Source organism: Bos indicus, chromosome 10 (genome assembly GCF_029378745.1).
Source record: "Bos indicus isolate NIAB-ARS_2022 breed Sahiwal x Tharparkar chromosome 10, NIAB-ARS_B.indTharparkar_mat_pri_1.0, whole genome shotgun sequence".
Classification (NCBI taxonomy): Eukaryota; Metazoa; Chordata; class Mammalia; order Artiodactyla; family Bovidae; genus Bos; species Bos indicus.
This window is the reverse complement of record NC_091769.1, coordinates 76,719,387-76,741,773: the sequence shown is the minus strand read 5'-3', so window position 1 is coordinate 76,741,773 and position 22,387 is coordinate 76,719,387. Positions and strand designations below refer to the sequence as shown.

Here is a 22,387-nt window from a genome sequence, read left to right as displayed (position 1 = left end):
GATCTGTGACTGCCACAAGGATGAGGGAAAAGTGGGTAGATACTTGGCCACGTGCAGAAATGGGAAAATACTCAGTTACCTGGAGCTCATCTGGACATTGGGTTCTCGACATCCATCCAGCTGCCATCATCCCCTCCCCCTGAGATCCTCCCCGAGCCCAGCCTTTCCTCCCCCCTCAGAAGCATCTGGACTTTTGGACAGTTGTCAGGACAGCCAACTCATTAGTACTCAGGTGAAAGTTGCTTTCTGTGCAATATGTTCTTACATGGATAATGCTGCTTCAAAGGCTTATTGACTCACTCCATAAAAAACTGAGTAAAGAGCTAGTGGGGAGCCTTTAGCATTTGTAGAACAGGGAAGAATTTCTTTGTATTGATTGGTAACACTTGATACCTACAGGAATTTCCAGAACACTTAGCCATTCCCCCATGGAAACAAATGATAAGCAAACACTGCAGTAGTTGTGTTTTCTTTGATTTATGTTGCAAAGACTCAACCCCTGTTAGGTCTCAGGTGGTGAGTATGATAGACTAATGTTGTAACAGGTAAAACATATAGATCCTCTATCCTTTTTTACTTTTAAAAAATTTTACTGAAGTATAGTTGATTTACAATGCTGTGTTTCTTTTTACTTTTTAAAGAGAAATATGCTTTGCTATCCACGCTCCAAGATGCCAGGGTTCCATGTTTACTTAAGAAAGAAACATTGGCTGTGGGAGTCTCAACACTCATCACCCAACCTCTGTTTTTTCCACAGGTTTCAGGAGAAGGGGAATCTGGAAGTCCTACTTTTTACCATCCAGTCCCGGATGAGAGCCAACAATCAGAAAGTGTACACGCCCCACGATGGGAAACTGGTGTCCGACATCAACCGGGTACAGCCGCGTTTTCCATTTCACGTTGCTAGTGGGTTGATTCAACTCCTGATAGAAGCACAGGGAATGGTCCCTGGAAAGGGTTAAGTCAAGCCACTCTCTGTGCTGTTGTTAATGACACAGCTGGCTATTGAGGGAGCTGTCTGAGCCTAGCCCTGAGAGGTCAGACTCTACCCACCATCCTTCCATTCAGAGGTGGGGAGAGGGGCAAGATAGGAGACAGGGATGAAGAGGTACAAACTGCTACCTATCAAATAAATAAGATACAAGGATTTAATATACAGTATAAGGAATATAGCCCATATTTTATGATAACTTTATATGGAGTATAATCTATAAAAATATTGAATCACTATGCTATACCCCTGAAACTAACACAATACTGTGAGTCAACTATACTTCAATTTCAAAAAAAGAAAAAAGAAAAAGAGGCAGTGGCTACACAGTTCCAGCTCAAATGCCATGAGAATGGGGATTCAGCAGGCTTGCCAGTGGGTTAACTGAGCTTCTCCTAATGAGGGCATAGGGAATGGTTCCTGGGCAGGGTTAAGCCAAGCCACTCTCTGTGCTGTCAATAATGACCAGCTGGCTGTTGAGGGTACTATCCAAGCCTGGCACTGAGAGGTCTGGCTCTACCCACTGTCCACCTGTGCAGTCCCCTCTTCAGATGCCCAGAGTCCAGTTTATAGCCTATTCTCTATAGAACCTGGAGGGCTTTTAGGGAATATCGACTACTTTTAATGAAGGCGAATGCCTTGTGACACTTTGGAGATTTGGAGGCCTACCACTGCCTGGAAATTCCGGTGGAATGGTGGTGGCCATTTACTCAATAGGAATTTACTGAGCACCCACAGAGGCAATAACACTATATGAAACCAACACTGACTTACGGGAAGGCCAGTTTAGGGGAAGAGGGGACTGGGAGGTCATGATCAGTGCTCCCTGAATCTTCAGTTGGCTTAAACAGGAAAACCTGAAGGCTGGGTTCTGTCTAGATTCCTCAAATCACTCAGTACTGGTGAAAGAGTCGGGATGGGACCCCCAAATCCCAAGAGCTCTCATCTGCCCCTCCCCGCGCAGGCCTGGGAAAGCCTGGAGGAAGCTGAGTACCGGCGGGAACTGGCCCTGAGGGATGAGCTCATCCGGCAGGAGAAGCTGGAGCAGCTGGCCCGGCGCTTTGACAGAAAAGCTGCCATGAGAGAGACGTGGCTCAACGAAAACCAGCGCCTCGTGGCCCAGGTAGTGGGGTGCACGTGGGGCTGCAGACGGTGGGGCGGGCAGAGCGGGACAAGCCTCTCCACAGGCCTTGCAGCCCTGCTCCCTGTGATTGGGTGGGTCGGGATTGATATCTGAAAAGGAACTCTCCCAGATCGACTAAGTCTCACTTTTTAATTATTTATTTTTTGGCTGCACTGGGTCTTCATTGCAGTGCATGGGCTTAGTGGCAGCATGTGGGATCTTAGTTCCCCTCCAGGGATCGAACCTGGGCCCCCTGCATTAGAAGCGTGGAGTCTTATCCACTGGACCTCCAGGGAATTCCCTATTAAGTCTCATTTTAAGAAAGAGCCACACAATCCAAAAATGGCCCCAAAAGTTATCCCCCATGAGCCAGGAGCATCACCCAGAGCCAGAGTTCAAGTTGATATTTCAGGGGTCCTCTGGGGATGCGATGGAAGCTGTGCACCTTGTGAGTGTCAGACACCCCTTGGACTCTGGCCTTGAGGACTGTGTCACATTTCACTAGCTAAAAACTGACCCCAGGACTGATTCTCCATGAGAGCATCTGTCCCTTCCCACCTGGATCTTGGCATCAAATTAAATTCCATCTAGAAGGGGGAAGCAAGCATTCTGAAAGAACTGGAGAGTGTGCAGGCGCCCCAGAGAGCATAGGGCAAGCCCTCTGTGTGCAGCTGCAGGGTTTCCAGTAAGAAGCCCCTTCCTGCCCAGAACAGGTCCTCTCCAGGCAGGGTGGTGAGTGCCAGCAGGTGGGAAAGAGCTCTGTTAGTGATAGTCATCACATGGATGGCCCAGTGAGTAAAATCACGAGCTTTTTGCCAAGGTTCTCGTGAGACCTTTAGTCTTTGGAACTTGTCTCTGATAAGGTAGGCTGAAAAAGATGGCAGAAGGGCTTTCTCCTGCAGAAGTTGCTCCTAAAAGACCTGCCATTTCTCTGTGCTTGGGGACCAACCAAGGGGACCCTAACCAAACTGCCTGTTTTTCTCCCTGGGGGACAGGATAACTTCGGGTACGACCTGGCAGCAGTGGAGGCTGCCAAGAAGAAGCACGAGGCCATCGAGACAGACACGGCCGCCTATGAGGAGCGGGTGCGGGCCCTGGAGGACTTGGCCCAGGAGCTGGAGCGGGAGAACTACCATGACCAGAAGCGCATCATGGCCCGCAAGGACAACATCCTGCGCCTGTGGGACTACCTGCAGGAGCTGCTGCAGGCCCGGCGCCAGAGGCTGGAGAAGACGCTGGACCTGCAGAAGCTCTTCCAGGACATGCTGCACAGCATTGACTGGATGGACGGGATCAAGGTGGGCCTGGGCACCCCCACCCCCTCCACCTGGGGCTTCAGCGAGCTGTGCTTCCTAGGCACCTCCCAGCCCCACGCCCGAGTCAGAGCAGAGCATCTAAGGCAGCAGAGTGTCTGATGGCATCTGTCTCTCAGCAGCTTGGCTCGCTCTGCTCCTGTCTGCTGTATCCCCGGTGATCAAGAAATCTGGGGTTCATAGTTACACAGGTGCCGGCCTGCAGGGCCTGGATGAGACAGACCTCCCTCAGGAGCCTGGAGAATCGGGCTCTGAGTAATCACGATCTGACTCTAGTTGGCATCCAGACCTTGGCATCCAGGGCCACTGGGAAGTCTGAGTCTCCTCTCCTGCTATCACAGTGGCTCTCAACTGAAGACTCACAGCAGACTGACTGGGGCTTTCTTTCCTTTTTTTTTTTTTTTTTTAAGATTTTTCTGATATAGGCCTTTTTTTATATCTTTTTTTTTTCTTTTTTTTTAATTTTAATTGGAGGCTAATTACTTTACAATATTGTGGTGGTTTTTGCCATACATTCACATGAATCAGCCATGGGTGTACATGTGTTCCCCATCCTGAAGATATAGGCCATTTTTAAAGTCTGTATTGAATTTGTTGCAGTGTTCTGTTTTTTTTGGCCCTGAGGCATGTAGGATCTTAGCTCCCCGATAGGGAACAAACCCATATCCCCTGCACGAAAGGTGAAGTCTTAACCTCTGGACCGTGAGGAAAGTCCCCCGTGGAACTTTCTTAAAATATGTACACCCAGGTCCCACCCCTGGGGCACACGTGGGCAGACTGAGTATAGGACTTGATCTCTTGAAAGATGCTCCCTGGATGATTCTGATGGGCACCCCCAGTGGGAACTCCTGCTCTGTAGCCTCTTTCCCATTGAGCAGCTGCATTTTCCAGCTGCATCTGACATCCTGGTCCCCAGTGCCACGGACCCTCTCTTAGGAAGGTTATTCTCCCAGCATGAGGGTCTCTTCACCTTTCCTTACTCCCTCTGCCCTGTCTGTCCTCTTCGCCAGGCTCACCTCTTGTCTGCTGAGTTTGGGAAACACTTGTTGGAGGTCGAGGACTTGCTACAGAAACACAAGCTGATGGAGGCTGACATTGCCATCCAAGGGGACAAAGTGAAGGCCATCACCACAGCCACCCTGCAGTTCACTGAGGGGCCAGGTAAGGCTGCGGGTTGAGGTTTTTCTGTTGAGGCCTCTGGCCCAGCACTCCAGCACCCCAGGGTGGATAAATCTAGCCGTAGAATTCTGCCTCTTTCACCAACACGTGGTACCAGAAAGAAGTTTGAGGGAGAGCAAAATTCTCCAGAGAGTAGGCGACTGCTTCAGTCATCTATTATCAGAAAGGTGTGTAAGCACCAAGAAGGCATCCTTCGTCTTTCATCCTTTTGGCTAGCTCAGGTCTTAAATAGGTGACCCCTGCTGCCTCTCAGAAGAATCATCTAGAAATTAATGCCTGGGTCTTTTTAAAAATAATTTCACATTTTGCATTTCTACTGAGAGCTGATCCAACTTTTAACCTCTCTTATTCCTGGAGTTTTAGTGGAAACTCATTATTAAGAACCAATTAAAAGCCTATCCTCTGAGCACCTGAGACCCCATGCATCCGGTCCCAAAGCCCCAGTGAGATGGCAGGTTCTAGGTGGTGTGGTTCTAGATCTGAAGCTTGCCCAGAGATGATGAAGCCCTTGTCCCCTTTGTCCTTCCTCTTCCCATGCCATCCAGGGTACCAGCCTTGTGACCCCCAGGTCATCCAGGATCGTGTCAGCCACCTGGAACAGTGCTTCGAGGAGCTGAGCAACACGGCAGCTGGGCGCAAGGCCCAGCTGGAGCAGTCCAAGCAGCTCTGTAAGTTCTTCTGGGAGATGGATGAGGCCGAGAGCTGGATCAAGGAGAAGGAGCAGATTTACTCCTCCCTGGACTATGGCAAGGACCTGACCAGCGTGCTCATCCTGCAGCGTAAGCACAAAGCCTTTGAGGATGAGCTGCGCGGGCTGGATGCCCACCTGGACCAGATCTTCCGGGAGGCTGAGGGCATGGTGGCACGCAAGCAGTTTGGGCACGAGCAGATTGAGGTCCGGATCAAGAAGGTGTCTGACCAGTGGAACGAGCTGAAGGACCTGGCTGCCTTTTGCAAGAAAAACCTCCAGGACACTGAGAACTTCTTCCAGTTCCAGGGTGATGCAGATGATCTGAAGGCCTGGCTACAGGATGCCCACCGGCTGCTCTCAGGGGAAGACGTGGGGCACGATGAAGGGGCCACACGGGCCCTGGGGAAAAAGCACAAGGACTTCCTGGAGGAGCTGGAGGAGAGCCGCGGAGTGATGGAGCACCTGGAACAGCAGGCGCAGGCCTTCCCCCAAGGGTTCCAGGATTCCCCAGATGTGACCAACCGGCTGCAGGCCCTCCGGGATCTCTACCAGCAGGTGGTGGCCCAGGCGGACATGCGGCAGCAGAGGCTGCAGGATGCCCTGGACCTGTACACGGTGTTTGGGGAGACAGATGCCTGTGAGCTGTGGATGGGCGAGAAGGGGAAGTGGCTGGCCCAGATGGAGATCCCGGACACGCTGGAGGACCTGGAGGTCGTGCAGCACAGGTCAGAGCTGGCCCTCCCCTCTCACCACCCCCTACAGTCTGCACTCCTAGTCCCCAAACAGCCTCCAGATCGGCAAGGCCCTCTCTGAGAAGCTATCGGATGCCCTTGGTCCCAGAGGCCAGGCACCAGGAGTCACGAGTTCTCATCTGGCTCTGTGGCTTTGGGTACTTCACACCAGCCCCCCCCGGGGCCTTTCCCAAAGGGGCTCTTTCTAGTCCAAGTGTTCAATGACTTTTCAGTGACAACAGCCTTTGTTCAAATGAATTGTATATGGAACCCCTGATATGTAACACAGAGGAAAGCGGAGGGGACATGATTAAGGGGGAGGTGAGAGGCTAGAGCCCATAAGCTCTGTCTTTTGGTGGCAGTCCCTAAACCACATGAACCCACAGGGGCCTCAGAGACCAGTTTGTAAACTGTCAGTCCAAGGCCACTCTCATTTGCAGTATTTGAGTTCCATCAGCATTCCAGCATGGCAAGGCTTGTCCCCAGCATCCTGAGTACAGAATCCAAGGAGCTGAGAGAAAGAGGCCACTCCTTGATCCTGTCCCGGTGGTCCCATGCTGATGCTGGATGGACCTGGGCTCTTATCTCAGAGGGGTCAGCTTTCATAACACAGGATGCCCACAGCCTCAGCAGCGCGCCCTTCTCCCCAGGGACGGAGCACCTGACTGGGGAGGTATCCTTCGGGTGGAAGCAGTGGAACCGTGTTCATGAGCAGCAGCTGGGCCAGTGGAGGTGTGGCAGGTGCTTTCTGTGGCCATCAACACCGCCCACACCTCATTTTTCCTCCATCTCTGTTGAGGCACTGGCCTGTAGAAGTAACCAGGTCTCTCCTAGCCTCATCCAGGAAATGCTAAACCATGAAACTGGACCCATGAACCAGAAAAGAGGGAGTGTCAGCACACCTTTCTCCTTTCTCCCCTCTTACCTGGTGGAAGGAGGTGGAAGGAGAAAGCAAGAGCGTGGCAGAAAGCAAAAGCCACCGCTGCCTTAGCAATCCTCATTTTCTCTGTCCACATCAGGTTTGACATCTTGGACCAGGAAATGAAGACGTTGATGACTCAGATTGATGGCGTGAACCTTGCTGCCAACAGCCTGGTAGAGAGTAACCACCCACGCAGTGCAGAAGTGAAGAAGTACCAGGACCGCCTGAACACCAGGTGGGATGTGGGGAGGGCTTGGAGACGGGGGCTTCTTTTCTGGCACATCTGTCAGGTGTGGCCCGGAAGTCAGGAGGCCTGCTATGCATGCCAAGTTTGTACCCTCAGAGTTCCTGCCTCCATCTGCCTTGGTCTCCTTCTGACCCTGGAGCTATAGCCTCAGGGAGGAGGGACCTGGGTGGTGACCAGCCCAGGGAGAGAGATGTGTTCACAGAGCTGCAGTGCTGTGCCTGGAATGGGTGTGTGCTGAGCAATGGAGGAATGCCCTGAGTGCATCCACAGTTAGAATCAGGCCATGTGGTTCTTAGGCCACATTTCCCCGGACGTTCTTAAGCAGGGAAGATTGCTTTCTGAGAGCTCTTAAGTACTGTCCATAAAAGAAAGCTCCTGCTTGTGCCAGAATGCAGCATTGATAATGAGACTGGCTTGAATGAAGAGGAGAATTAGCAAGAAGTCTTGAGCACACGTCATGGCCAGAAGGAAAGACAGGCCCTAAGGAGCCTTTGGAGAGGGACTGCTTAGGATGTAATTGCCACACCAGGACAACGCATGCACCTGTGTTCCGTTCGGTGCCCTGGGCTTTACATGCACAGCTCCATGCTCACTGCCTCGCCACTGCCCCAATCCATTGCCCCACACTTGTGCCTGAGCCCTGCTCTGCCTGAGGCAACCCCGGAAGTGGGGTTAGGGAAGACTTGGCTGTAAAGAAAAGGAGCAGCACAGGGGGCTTAAGAGGAGGCAAGGGGTAACCTCCTGATACTTGGGAGCCACCAGATTGTCTCAGCATCCAAAGAAGGGGGCTGTAGTTCAGGAGGGTCCTCTGCCAGCTGAGGTTTATGCCAAGGAGGGGGATACCTCCAGTTCTTTAGGCTTGGAGGTAACAGTGATGCGCGTGTGTGTGTGTGTGTGTGTGTGCGTGCGAGACAGACAGGAGGAACTTGTCAGCCAGTAATCTGCTGCTTTGAGGAGCTACAGTCAGAGAATGCTGTTACAGACCCCTAAGCCATGCACTGTCCTAAGTGGAATACACCAAGGTACTTGCCATCCTTAGAGGCCTGAAAAGGTAAAATGGCTTTCCATTACGTCAGAATTGGAAGCTTCCTGAGCCACATTTCCCAGGCAGCCCGCATCCTGCACAAACGCTTCCTCCCCATGTAGCCCACCCCACTTGCGGTCAGTCCCTTTTGTTAAAAGTCGGTTCTCATCGTGAGTGGAAATCTGCCTCCTTGAAATTTGTATACATCGGTTCTGGCTCTGCCTGTTAGAGATATTGAAACTTACTCGAATTCTTCTTCCACGTGATAGCTCTTCAACTGTTTCTAAAGACAGCTGTCCTCCTTCACCTGCACCCACCGTCCTGCCTCCTTGTGGGTGCCGTTCTCCATACAGGGTCCATCCTCCTCCAACAATATGGTCTAAACCGTGCTTGTTTTCAGGCCAGTACAGGTTTTTCTCCTTCACAGTTTCTAGGATGAAAAAGTATCTTTCCTTGACTGATGTAGAGTTTCACACTCTACCTTTTATTATAATTACTTTCATCTTTGAAGAAGTTTTCTACTAGACTGTAAATGAATAAAGAGCAGTATCTTATAGCGGCCACAGTATCTTGTACAATGCCCACGGTATCTTATATAGTGTCCACAGCATATAGCGTCCACAGCTCTGAGTGCCAAGATTTTATTGTCTGAGGCTCCCTCTGTTGGGAATATTCTTTTCGCAGGTATCCTCACTCCCACATGTTACTCAGACCTCAGGTCACATGTCCTCTTCTTGGTGCAGTTTACACTGACCACCCCATTCACAGTATCATCTCCTCCTTCCCATCCAGTTCCTCTGCCTCAATCCCATTTTCTTGCTTCCTTTTAAAGATTTTTAAAAATTGTTTATTCATTTATTTTTGGCTGCGCTGGGTCTTCATTGCTGCATGCAGGCTTTCTGTAGTTGCAACGACTGGGATCTACTCCCTAGTTGCAGCGAGCAGGGGTTACTCTCTAATTGCACTGTGCGGGCTTCTCATTGCAGTGGCTTCTCTTGTGGAGCCCAGGCTTTAGGCATGTGGGCTTCAGTAGTTGCCACCCACAGGCCTTAGAAGTTACAGAAAAAGGGCTTAGATGCCCCGCAGCATGTGCAATCTTCCTGGACTAGAAAGTGAGCCCATGTCCCCTGCATTGGCAGGCAGATTCTCAATCACTAGATCACCAGGGAAGTCCCCCCCTTTTTCCCCCTTTAAATTGGATTTTTTAAAACTGTTTATTTGGGGGTTTTTGGTCACACCACGTAGCATGTGAGATATTAGTCTCCCAACCTGGTATTGAAGCAGCGCCCCCTGCATTACAAGTGCAGAGTCTTAACCACTGGACCACCAGGGACTGGTGCTTAACTTTTCTCCATTGTACTTGTCACCACTTGATGGAGTAAGCACTCACTTGCCTCTGCCCATTTGAATGGGAGCACTTTACTTCATTCGTGGTTCTATCCCCGGAGCCTAGAACAGTGGCACAAGACACATACGTGATGTTTGTGTGATGTAACACCGAGCGTAACTGAGGACAGAACGGAAATGTGCCAGGCTCAGCACACCTGGGAGAAGGCAGTGGCAACCCACTCCAGTGTTCTTGCCTGGAGAATCCCAGGGACAGAGGAGTCTAGTGGGCTGCCGTCTATGGGGTCGCACCGAGTCGGACACGACTGAAGTGACTTAGCAGCAGCACACCTGAGTCACTCAAGCACTTACCAAATATGTGATTACCTCCCACCATACACATTCTGGTTGACCAATATTATCTTGTAATATCTTGGGCCCAGGACCACACCTGGACTCCTGAATGGCCTGGCCAGTGCTGCCTAGAGCAGCTCTAACAACGTCCCCCCTTTTGGAGACGGTGCAGGGGAGGGGAAGGTGGGTTTGGGAAGCAGACGAGACCCGAACGTCACCCTGTCCCCTCTGTGGCCCCTGCCTGGTGGCTGCAGTGAGGCCAAATCAAGAAAAGCCTGGAAAGTCACCATGGAGCCTCCTTCCTAGGGGCACTGCCAAATGGTCTCCTGTGGCTTCTGGATGGGGCTGGGAAGCTTCCCAGCCCGGGGGCACCTCGCTTTCCTTTCACAGTAGTTTCAGACCACCTTGGGGGGAACCTCCAGCCCCTTTCCCTTAACATCCAGCCTCAGCAGCATCCGTGTTACAGGCACAAAACTCCCCAGAGATCAGGGGCCTTACCTCTGGATTCTTCTTCCCTCTTTCCTGGCATTTCCCATCCTTTCTCTGGGCTCGTCCTCCTCTCTCTCTTGGAACTCCCGATCCTTCCCAGCCCTCTTCCCACTGCTTTGCAGACCTGTCTTCCACCCCGAGACTGAGGTCACCCTGGGAATGCCCACAGTGCACTCTACCCATTCCATCTGCCTCCTCCCTCTACCTCCATCCCCAGGTGCCTGGGCTTCAAAGATGAGTGACTCAGGGCCCCATCCTTAAATAGCTCACTGCTGGTGATGTGTTCACTGAAGCACAGCTCAGATGACCACCGTGAGACCTGCTCTTACCACCCCTCCTGCTCCTCACAGCTCCCTTAGTCCTTTCTGCCTGGTGTGTGCTATGTACGTCGTACTTTATATTATTGTTGTTTGATGAGTTTATCGTACTTTCTGTCTAACTCATACACTCCATGGAGCAAAGTCTGGCTATGACTATTATTCCCTAAGGCACAAAGCCAGAACAAAGTCTGGCTATGACCGTATGTTCCCAAAGCTCTTCATAATGCTTATATGTTGTGGGTAATCAAGAGAGATGAACTCAGTTAGTGACTGCACGTACAGCGTACTCTCGTGTGCTTCCGGGTCACAGTGATGCAGGATGAGCAAACCCAGGTCCAGGGGAGGTGTCCCTGGTGGTGTGCCCAGACTACTGAGCGGCTCTTTAGAAGAGGTTTACTGTGGGCTGCACACCAGTTGCAGGACATCTGGCCATCTTTTGCACACTCCCCAGGTTCATTCCACACAGCACATGAAGGTTAAGATGTTTTCATTTCAATCCCAACTTCTCCTTCCCCCTTCCTCCTCTTCTTCCTTCTCTTCACTACGACTCTTTTCTTTGACAGCCATGCTGGCTTTCCTTAGGCCCTGGGCACTTGGAACATGATCTTAGACATTTGTGTGGTTCCTCTGGGGCAGCTGGGATCCTGTGTCATAAAGCTTTCTTATGTTGATAATGGGGTGTTTCCAATTATTTTCAGTATAGGCATACCTCAGAAATAATGTGGGTTCAGTTGCAGACCAGCCCAATAATCAAATATCAAAATATCAATGTCAAAATAAAATGAGTCACACACAAATTTGGGGAGTTCCCAGTGCATATAAAAGTTGTTTACAAAAAATACTGTAGGCTACTAAGTGTGCAACATCATTATGCCTAGGAAAACAAGGTACAAACATTAATTTAAAAATACTTTATTGCTAAAAAATGCCCATCCTCTGAGCCTTCAGTGAGTCATAACCTTTTTGCAATAGTAATGTCAAAGTTCACTGCCCACAGAGCACCGTACAAGTATAATAATGAGAGAGTTTGAAATATTGCAGTAATTACCAAACTATGAGAGACATGAAGTGAGCAGAGGTTGCAAAAATGGCACTGATAGATGTTTCAACAAAGGATTGCTACAGATCCTCGAATCATAAAAGAAAAGAAAAACAAAAGCCCCATAGTATCTGTGAAGTACAGGAAAGCAAAGCTGAATAAAACGAGATATGCTTGCATTTCAAAAACTCTGGGAAATTGTATGTTTGCCTGAATTTCAACTACATATAGAGCTTACATGCAGAGCATCATGTTGCTTTATTGATGGTTGTAATAACATCACAGCTCACCTCCTGCTAATGGAAAGCTCTGGCAGTTCTGTTGTCTTGAGTAAAACTGGATGAACTGACGCATCACAGTTGGTTGGAGAGATGACTCTTTTTTCACTGTGCAGGTTCTATCAGGGGAGACTCTGGTGGGAAATCTGGAAGGGACACCCTGTGGGAAAGGTGAAGGAAGAGGCTGTCTGACTCCCGTCTCCCTCGGCAGGTGGCAGGACTTCCAGACCATGGTGTCCGAACGGCGGGAGGCCGTGGACTCGGCCCTCCGGGTCCACAACTACTGTGTGGACTGCGAGGAGACTGGCAAGTGGATCGCGGACAAGACGAAGGTGGTGGAGTCCACAAAGGACCTGGGTCGGGACCTGGCGGGGGTCATTGCCATCCAGCGCAAGTTGTCGGGGCTGGAGCGTGATGTGGCTGCCATCCAGGCCCGTCTGGGCACGCTGGAGCGGGAGTCACAGCAGTTGATGGCGTCACACCCTGAGCTGAAGGAGGACATTGAGCAGAGGCAGGCATACGTGGAGGAGCTGTGGCAGGGCCTAATGCAGGCCTTGAAGAGCCAGGAGGCCTCCCTGGGGGAAGCCAGCCAGCTGCAGGCCTTCCTGCAGGATCTGGATGCCTTCCAGGCCTGGCTATCCACGACCCAGAAGGATGTGGCCTCCAAGGACATGCCCGAGTCCCTCCCGGAGGCCGAGCAGCTCCTGCAGCAGCACGCGGCCATCAAGGACGACATCGACAGGCACCAGGAAAGCTACCAGAAAGTCAGGGTGTCCGGGGAGAAGGTGACCCATGGCCAGACGGACCCAGAGTACCTGCTCCTGGGCCAGCGGCTAGACGGCCTAGAAAAGGGCTGGGATGCCCTGAGCCGGATGTGGGAGAGCCGCAGCCAGGCCCTCACCCAGTGCCTCGGCTTCCAGGAGTTCCAGAAAGATGCCAAGCAGGCTGAGGCCATCCTCAGCAACCAGGTAGGGAGAGGCACTGGGAGCTGGGGGCATCTCTCAAGGCAAGAGAATTTGTAGGTTATAAGCCTGCGGACGTGCTATGGGGCTCAGGGATCACACTGTGCTTTTCTTAGTTTCTCTCTAGTTCAGGGGACAGTCCTCTTTGTTCCTTATCACATGCCCTTTCCAGTCCCGTGTCCCAAACTGTGTCTTATTCTTGGGCCAGTTAGAGGCTTGTTGTTGCTGTTCAGTCGCTCAGTCACATCTGAATCTTGGTGACCCCATGGACTGCAGCATACAAGGCTTCCCTGTCCTTCACCGTCTCCTGGAGTTTGCTCAGACTCATGTGCATTGAGTTAGCAGTGCCATCCAACCATCTCATCTTCTGTTATCCCCTTCTCTTCTTGCCTTCAGAGAAGAATTTTTCCCTGGATGGCTATCCTTCCATCTGGTTTGGGTACCCTACTCATCAGGTGCCCTGGGCAGGGGCAGAGAACAGGACTCAGGGACCTTCCTCCTTCCACAACTGCAGGGGGCGCCATTCACACTGTAACCTGCATGGCTGCACATGGTGCTCCTGCCTGGCAAGGGCCCTCTCCTCCACCTCCTCACCTCCATGCCTTGTCTGGAAACTTGCTTCGACAGGAATATACCCTGGCTCACTTGGAGCCCCCAGACTCCCTAGAAGCTGCAGAGGCCGGGATCCGGAAGTTTGAGGATTTCTTGGTGTCTATGGAGAACAACCGGGATAAGGTTTTGAGTCCTGTGGACTCTGGAAACAAGCTGGTAGCTGAGGGGAACCTCTACTCAGACAAGATCAAGGAGAAGGTGCAGCTGATTGAGGACAGGTACTCTCTGCCCCGAGGGTCAGGGGGCCGGAGCCAGGTAGGGTAGTGGTGCAGTACATAGCACCCTCGTGACTTGTGGTTCCGGCTTTCCTTGTAGGCACAGGAAGAACAACGAGAAGGCCCAAGAGGCCTCGGACCTTCTGAAAGACAACCTGGAGCTCCAGAACTTCCTGCAGAACTGCCAGGAGGTAAGGCTCCAGCCAGGCTGGCCACTTTGCAGGAGATTCCCTCTAGAAGCATGGTGCCCTGGAGGTGGGAAGTCCTTTCTAACTCAGGAGTCTGGATTCCACAAGCAGAGAGCTCTGGGCTCATAACGGCTTAAGTCTTTCATCTTCTAGAATCTGGTTTCACGATTTTTTTTTCAAATCTGTAAAGATATCTTTTAATTTGTCAAGTCTGGGACAAGATTTCTCAAAAAGTGCCCCGAGGACTATCTGTATTAGAATCACCTAGGGCCCTGGTCAGGGTTGGCCTGAAAATCATGCGACCTTTGCATGATTGTACACACAGGGCCCGGTATGTACAAGGGCCTCCTGTTTGGTTTAATACTCTGCTGTTGCCGGCTTGCAATTCTTAATGACTTTGAATATTTCCATTTTACACCAGGCCCTGCAAATTATGGAGCTGGTCCTGGCTCTAGTTAAACTCAGACTTCTGGGCCCCAGTTGGGCCCAGATGAATCAGAACTTAGGGGGTAAGATAGAGAGCAGCATTCTCAACAAGCTTTTCGGTTGGAGAACCGCTGAATCAGAAGTTCTTCACTCAGCCTGGGGTGAGCTGTCCAGGAAAATCTTTACCCTGCACTCCTAGGTCTCTCCATGAACAGTGCTTCCAAGTGGAATGGGGCTTCCCCTGACATTTTTGTTGCTTCCATCCTCATACCCCTTTGCTCTCAACTCAAATGACTTCGTAGTCACCCACCTCTGCCCTTGGTACAAGCCAAGCTTGGTGTAATGCCAGGACATCTTGGAAACATGAGAGACTCAAAAGTTCTTCCTTCACTGTTATTATAGGATCCGCCCTTGGCTTTGTCCTCAAATATTTTTTTCACCCTACTGCCAAAGGGTGGGTTTAACCCACCATTCAGTAAACTCATGTTGAGCTACTGCTATAGGCCAGGCCCTGTCCTTGGTCCTGGAAATGTGGAGAGAAGTGTGAATATCCTGGTGTCGTACTGCACGTGCTCTAGAGGGGAAGACACAGTGGAGCCTGTGTTTCAGCCCTGAGACTACGCAGGTTAAGTCTCCTGTCCTGGGAGTTAGGGATCCTGAGTCAGAGGGGAGTACTCTGTTGTGTTCATATTTCCTCCCCTTGGCCTTCTTCTTCTGCAGCCAGAGGTGGGCAGCAGGTTCATCCATGAGCCCCTGGCCAAAGGGGGACACTCAGGGACCATGGATCCCATTCTTTCTGCCCACAGCTCACTCTCTGGATCAATGACAAGCTGCTAACATCTCAGGATGTCTCCTATGATGAAGCTCGAAACCTTCATAACAAATGGCTAAAGCACCAGGCATTCGTGGCAGAGCTGGCTTCCCACCAGGGGTGGCTGGAGAACATTGACGCGGTGAGCAGAGCAAGTTATGGGGTCTCTGCTTGGGGATGCTTCCTTGAGTGGAGCTGAGCATGGGGCACAGGCACTGGCCCGGAGCTTGCTGAGCAGTATAGAACCTGGATGTGAAAAACTCCTCCAAGTAGTGGTTAAACCTTGGAACTCCTGATAATCCGATGTTGTTAAGCCTGCACAGAATGGGTGCCTCCTGTGGGTCACTTGAGTCTCGGGACAGTCCAGTACACTAAGAACATGAGCCTGTGCATCCAGTACCAGGAGGGCAGTAATCTCTTGTCTGCCATCCATCATCCTCACCAGGATGTCCTGCCCAGAGGCAGGGGGATCTGTGAGATGAGCAGAGTGGGCCAGGGACTACTGACCCTCATTGTTTGGATGAGCAGAACCACCAGGGAGTTGTCATTCATAGCAGAGGTCCTGTCTGTGACAAGCTTGTCCAGGGGCCCAAGTCAAAAATATGGCTGGAGTCAGGCCTGGGAAGAGAAAGAGAGGAGAAAGAGGAGCCTCTTGCTCCTGTCGCTATGCGGAAAAAGCAGGCCTGGGAGCCACACTAGTTTGTGTCCATCGTAGTTAAGTGTACAGGCTCCAAGCCAGGCTGCCTGACTCCTTAACCTCCACATGCCTCAGTTTCTGGTGCAAATAACTCTGGAGGTACAGAGTTTTTCAGCTAAGCCTCACCCAAGTTCTAGACAGATCCATTGCCTCACCGACCTCCCCTCAGTTAGCCCTTGGCAACCACCTGGAGCAAGGTGACTCTCCAAGGGTCCTCTCCAACACCGTAGGGTGAACATTTCTCCTTCCCCACACAGGAAGGAAAGCAGCTGATGGAAGAGAAGCCCCAGTTTGCGGTCCTGGTCTCGCAGAAGCTGGAAGCCCTGCACCAGCTCTGGGACGAGCTTCAGGCCAACACACAAGACATGGCACAGCACCTGTCAGCTGCCAGGAGCTCCGACCTGCGCTCGCAAACCCAGGCCGACCTCAACAAGTGGATCCGGGCCATGGAGGACCAGCTGCAGTCAGACGACCTGGGCAAGGACCTGACCAGTGTCAACAGGATGCTGGCTAAGCTGAAGGCGAGTGAACGGGTTGCAGACTGGGGCCGTTGGCATGGAGGGAGTCTTGGCAGCAAATCTGCAACCTGAAAGGGAATACCATCCTGTTCCCTTAGCTAGGCTGGCTTTTATCATGTCTCCCAGTTTATAACCCAGCTCCTACCCTCTGTGGCGGGTAAGACAGGGACGGATCCAGCCAGGGTGATAAAAGTGTGCATAAGAAGTGTGGCATAGGTGCTCAGAGAAGCAAAAGGTGAGGTGGGGGCAATCCAAGAAGACTCCCTGGGGAAGGCTGAGTGCAAGCCAGGCCTTGGAGGATTGGTGGGACGTGGACGATGAGGAGGAGGGGGGCTTGCCAGGTGCCAGGCCCGGTGCCGACACCATCCTCTCATGTCCCAGCGTGTGGAGGACCAAGTGAATGTGCGCAAGGAGGAGCTGGAGGAGCTGTTTGCCCAGATGCCCTCGCTGGGAGAGGAGGCGGGGGATGAAGCCCTGAGCATTGAGAAGCGGTTCCTGGACCTTCTGGAGCCCTTGGGGAGGAGGAAGAAGCAGCTGGAATCATCCAGAGCCAAGCTGCAGATCAGCCGGGACTTAGAGGATGAGACCGTGAGTGGGCACAGCGGCCCCCCTTCCCCAGCTGTCATCGGAGTGGCTGGCTGCTGCCCAGGGCAGTTCTTGGCAGGAGTCGCCTGGTCATCTCACCACCTCATTTCATAGGGTGCTTGTAATGATTACATTAAACATAAAAGTAAACCAGTGCCCTTTGAAGGGTGGCTCTCTCGTGGACCTTAGGGGCCAGACAGACTTGGGCTCGAGATCCAGCAATGTTGCCACCCGCCTTGAAGTGACCAGGAGCAAGTTACTTGGAACCTTGGTTCAGAGTATCAGAATGCCCCCCTTTTACAAAACACTGATGGGGTGTTGGGAGGAACAGGAGGGACACAGTAGGCAGAGCTGTGTCTGACCCGTGGTGAGTGATGGAAGGGTGGCTGTGGTTGTCATCAGCTCTCTCCTGCCCTCTGGTCTCCGCAGCTCTGGGTGGAGGAGAGGCTGCCTCTGGCCCAGTCGACTGACTATGGCACTAACCTGCAAACCGTGCAGCTCTTCATGAAGAAGAATCAGGTGAGTCCTGCTACCTGTTCAGTCCCTCCTGCCCCCACCACTCCTCAGGCAAGAAGGCCCAGCTCTGACGACGCAAAGCCCCAGCAGCAGATTACAGACTACTATTCTTGTTGACAGTTTCAGGGTTCCCAGTCTGTATTCTCCTGCAGCTTTGGTGATAGCAGAGAGAATTCTAGGGGAACCATGGGGGTTGGTGAACAGGAATGAGGAGTCCAGGTGCTTTGGACTTTGGGGCCATGCAGGGCACAGGTGAGTATAGGACCTGGAGGCCCTGGCCTGGGGTTTCACGTGCTTTGCAGCTTCTGTATTCCGTTGCCTCCCTGAGAGGAGGCTCATAGCTCCTGGTGTCTCTCCTGTCACTGCTTTGTCCCTTTTTCAGGGCTAAGCTTGGCCTGTTAGGTCTCCTCAGGGCAAGTAGGCTTCTACTCTCTGAAACACATGAGGATGCTTGTGGGGCTCTAACCCCCGCTTCATTTAGAGGAAGCCACTAAACTTGGACTCTGAGCCATAGGAACAAACATCCATTGGCTGTTCTGCTGTTTTAGGCCTGATTGGGAACTTCTGTGGCGTTGGTCAGAAGCCTGGAAGCAAGCGGATGCTCGTCCTCTGTCAGGGCTGCAGGGAAGCCTGCGTCCTCTGGGAAGGCCAGTGGTATGGGTTTGTGGTCTGACCATGCAGTCTGGCCAGGGGCTGACTGTACCCCTGCTCTTAGTTGGAGTCCCTCCTGCCTGGTTTGCTCTCTGGCTCAGGAAGCGGGGGGCAGCTGCAGTGTCGATCAGGGAGAATCTGGGAACTTAGAGAAGAGCAGAATGTCCCAGAGTGACAGTCGGTACTGCAGCAACTTGGGAAAGGAAGGTCATGGCAGACAGTACTTACTTCTTCCAAAAATGTCAGCAGCCAACATCTGCCCACAGAACCCAGAAACTGTGCCAGGGCATGAATTAATTATACTAAAAGTGGTTTCTTGAAACCTCCCTCTAACTCTTTGCTTCCAGTTGGCATGATCATGGCACTGAGGCTCCAGTGGCAGCATGTAGGTACCCAAACTAGAAAGTGGTAGAGATAGGGGTTCCACTAACACATCAGCCTCCAGTTAAAGGGGGAAGGCTGGCAGAAGACAGTATCCTTGAGGCTTCAGTTTCCTCTACTATAAAATGAGCCACCTCTGGTCCTTTCAACACTCAAAACTTTAGTCTCAGAGTTATTGCCAAATGATTTTCACCTCCCTGGGCTGAATATGGCTATTTCAGGAGAAGGGCAAGAATAATATGGATGGGGTTCCCCTTAACATGAAGGGAAAGACAATCTCTTGGGTGAGCGTGGCTGCTCCAGTAAAGATGATTTTAGGCTAGCCCCACTAAAGCTGAAATTCCATTTTATCATTCCTTCTATTGCAGTAGTCCGTGTGCATCAGACTCACCCAGAGGGCCTGTTAAAACACACTTGACCGGGCTCCACCCTAGATCCTCTGCAGCATACTCTGGGAGCAGAGCCTGATAACTTGCGTTTCTATTAAGATCCTAGGTGATGCTGATGCTGTTGGCCTGGAACCCCACTTTGAGAACCACTGCTCTAATGGCCATCACTGTGACTAGAACCCAACCTGCAAGGTGCCTCATGAAGGGTTCTCAACTCTAGCTGCACATTAGAATCACCCAAGGGAAACCTTTAGACATACGAGTGCCTGGGCCCCATCTCAGATCAACTCATTAGGATCTCTGGGGATGGGGTGGCCCTATCTATGTCTAGTTTCCCCCAGTAATTCAATGTTCAACCAGGGTTAAGAAGCACTGTCCAGCCTGGCCTGGCTCCCACCTCCCCCTGAATCTTCTGTCTTATCCCTTTCACCCTCCCTCATAGTATTCTACCTTGCCTGGCCCTTTGGACCATACAGGTTTCCTTCCAGGGACTTCCTTGACACTGGCTTCCTTGACACAGGTCCTTTGGACCATACCAAGGTTTCCTTCCAGGGACTTCCTTGACACTGGCTCTGTCCCCCTGCCAGCAATACTCATCCTCCAGATCTCTGGAGTTTCTTTCTCTCATCGGTCACGTCTCACTCAGATGTTATCTGTACAGAAAACCCTTCCTGGACCGCCAGCTAGAGTGGCCACTGCCACGCCTCGGAGAACAATCTTCATCTTGGTGTCTGTTCCTTGTATCACCTGTTATCTACGTTCATTTATTTATTTACATGTTTACCCTTCCTCTACTAGAGTGTACACTTTATGAGGGCAGGGGTTTTGTTTATCTTGTCCCCATATTGTCCCTAGAACTGGGCCTGTTACCTTGGAAATAATTTAATAACTAGGTATTAAATGGATGGAGTCAAGGAACAAGATGTCCTAAGTAAGCACACTGAGCAGAAGCCTAGGAAGGAATTTGCTTCAAAGGAGAGAGACAGAAATAGCTTTCTAGTATACCTGAAGAGTTCATAGATCTCAGGGAAAGTAAACAGGTGAGTGGAAGCTGACACCCTGGGTTGTTTGCATACAATTGCAGAGACCACAGGAAATTGTCTGACTCGAGATTCCAAGCATCAGGTGTAAAGGTGCCTTTCAACAAGTTAGGTGACTTACAGGTATTGATAGTTCCATGTATTTTGAATGCTGACGGTCACAGCACTGGCCATGTATCCTGTTCTTGCCCATCACCAAAGTGGGAAGAAAATACCATTTTGGTAACTGAAGTCTCAAGCAGGAAATAATACAAAGCTCAGAAAAGATTTAAGAAATAGAAACAGAAAACAAAACAAAATCCTACCCTGAATAAGGAACAACTGCTGACTATTGTTTTATACAGAGTAAAAGTTGCTAAAATCAGATCCCAGAAGGCCATTTAAGAGTCGTTTTCCAAAAACAAACAAACAAACAAACAAAAGTCATTTTCCTCTCCTCCACCATGCACAGCAAATCGAGCTGTGCTGAAATCGAGCTCTACTGAAACAGGAATAGGGAGCCGTCAGGAGCTCCGGCTCTGGGATCCAAGAGAGCCGTGTTCAAATCCCACCCTGTCACTCAAAGCCCACAGGGACTTTAACCGCTCTGTGTTGGCCTCCAGTGTTTATCTCAGAAGCTCACGGGAGGGTGAGAGGAGGGTGGGTGGACCCAGCACTGCACTGGGCACATGGTCACAGGCCGTTTTTACGGCCACCCGCTCTGCTCAAGCTTCCCTAAGTGGTTCGGGGCGAGAGGTGCCCGGGAGGGGCCCTGCGCTGCCCTGCATGGTGGGAAGGCCAGCCCCTGAGCCTTCAGCCCCTGAGCCCTTCCCCTCTGGCCACAGACGCTGCAGAACGAGATCTTGGGCCACACGCCCCGGGTGGAGGACGTGCTGTACAGAGGGCAGCAGCTGGTGGCAGCGGCCGAGATTGACTGCCAGGATGTGGAGGAGCGCCTGGGGAAGCTGCAAGGCTCATGGGACACACTGCGGGAGGCAGCGGCCAGCCGGCTGCAGCACCTGCGGGAGGCCAGCGAGGCCCAGCAGTACTACCTGGACGCGGGCGAGGCTGAGGCCTGGATCGGCGAACAGAAGTTCTATGTCTTCTCCGACGAGAACCCCCAGGTCGGCTCGGGCAGGGTCCAGGGTTGGGAACCAAAACCAGCTGAGAAGAAGAGCCAGGGGGGAGGAAGGCTGTCAGGGGGGCACCTGGAAGGCCAGGTGTGTGAGGAGTGAGGGCAGTGGGCAGGGGTCCAGGTGCCTTCAGGACACCCCTCCTCTTGAGAACGTATGATGCATGTACTCCAGCCGGGTGCCCTGTTCAGTCGCTCAGTCGTGTCCAACTCTTTGCAACCCCACGAACCACAGCACGCCAGGTCTCCCTGTCCATCACCAACTCCCAGAGTCCACCCAAACTCCTGTCCATTGAGTCGGTGATGCCATCCAACCATCTCATTCTCTGTCATCCCCTTCTCCTCCTGCCCTCAATCTTTCCCAGCATCAGGGTCTTTTCAAATGAGTCAGCTCTCCGCATCAGGTGGCCAAAGCATTGGAGTTTCAGCTTCAACATCAGTCCCTCCAGTGAACACCCAGGACTGATCTCCTTTAGGCTGGACTGGTTGGATCTCCTTGCAGTCCAAGGGACTCTCAAGAATCTTCTCCAACACCACAGTTCAAAAGCATCAATTTTTCGGCGCTCAGGTTTCTTTATAGTCTAACTCACATCCATACATGACTACTGGAAAAACCATAGCCTTGACTAGATGGACCTTCTGAAGTTGGCTGTGAATTTTAGTGTGTGTATCTATATCAAATCACTTTCACATTATACATTTAACCATGTAGCATTTCTTACTAATTCCTCTACCTACTCCTATATTGCTTCTAGTTTCTCAGATGTTCAGTTCCATTCAGTTCAGTCGCTCAGTTGTGTCCAACTCTTTGCGACCCCATGAATCGCAGCATGCAGCATGCCAGGCCTCCCTGTCCATCACCATCTCCTGGAGTTCACTCAAACTCACATCCTTCGAGTCAGTGATGCCTTCCAGCCATCTCATCCTCTGTTGTCCCCTTCTCCTCCTGCCCCCAATCCCTCCCAGCATCACAGTCTTTTCCAATGAGTCAACTCTTTGCATGAGGTGGCCAAAGTACTGGAGTTTCAGCTTTAGCATCATCCCTTCCAAAGAACACCCAGGGCTGATCTCCTTTAGAATGGACTGGTTGGATCTCCTTGCAGTCCAAGGGACTCTCAAGAGTCTTCTCCAACACCACAGTTCAAAAGCATCAATTCTTAGGCGCTCAGCTTTCTAGTTAGATTTGCTCTAACCCAAGAGTTCTTCACGTTTTTTTGTGTGTCAGGGGTTCTATGCAGATGTACTGTGGTGGGAGGGT

General features: G+C 51.5%; 1 protein-coding gene across 1 annotated transcript in view; it reads left to right on the top strand.

The window, feature by feature from the left end:
* SPTB (spectrin beta, erythrocytic) overlaps positions 1–22,387 on the top strand; it is a 130,893-nt gene that overhangs the window by 82,869 nt on the left and 25,637 nt on the right. Inside the window, exons 10-23 of the mRNA XM_070797705.1 lie at positions 758–875; positions 1,956–2,114; positions 3,110–3,412; positions 4,438–4,588; positions 5,152–6,022; positions 7,048–7,185; positions 12,239–12,995; positions 13,617–13,819; positions 13,917–14,007; positions 15,237–15,383; positions 16,196–16,459; positions 16,838–17,044; positions 17,471–17,560; positions 20,843–21,121. Coding sequence (XP_070653806.1) covers positions 758–875; positions 1,956–2,114; positions 3,110–3,412; positions 4,438–4,588; positions 5,152–6,022; positions 7,048–7,185; positions 12,239–12,995; positions 13,617–13,819; positions 13,917–14,007; positions 15,237–15,383; positions 16,196–16,459; positions 16,838–17,044; positions 17,471–17,560; positions 20,843–21,121 — 3,778 coding nt within the window. The remainder of the gene's footprint in view (positions 1–757; positions 876–1,955; positions 2,115–3,109; positions 3,413–4,437; positions 4,589–5,151; positions 6,023–7,047; positions 7,186–12,238; positions 12,996–13,616; positions 13,820–13,916; positions 14,008–15,236; positions 15,384–16,195; positions 16,460–16,837; positions 17,045–17,470; positions 17,561–20,842; positions 21,122–22,387) is intronic.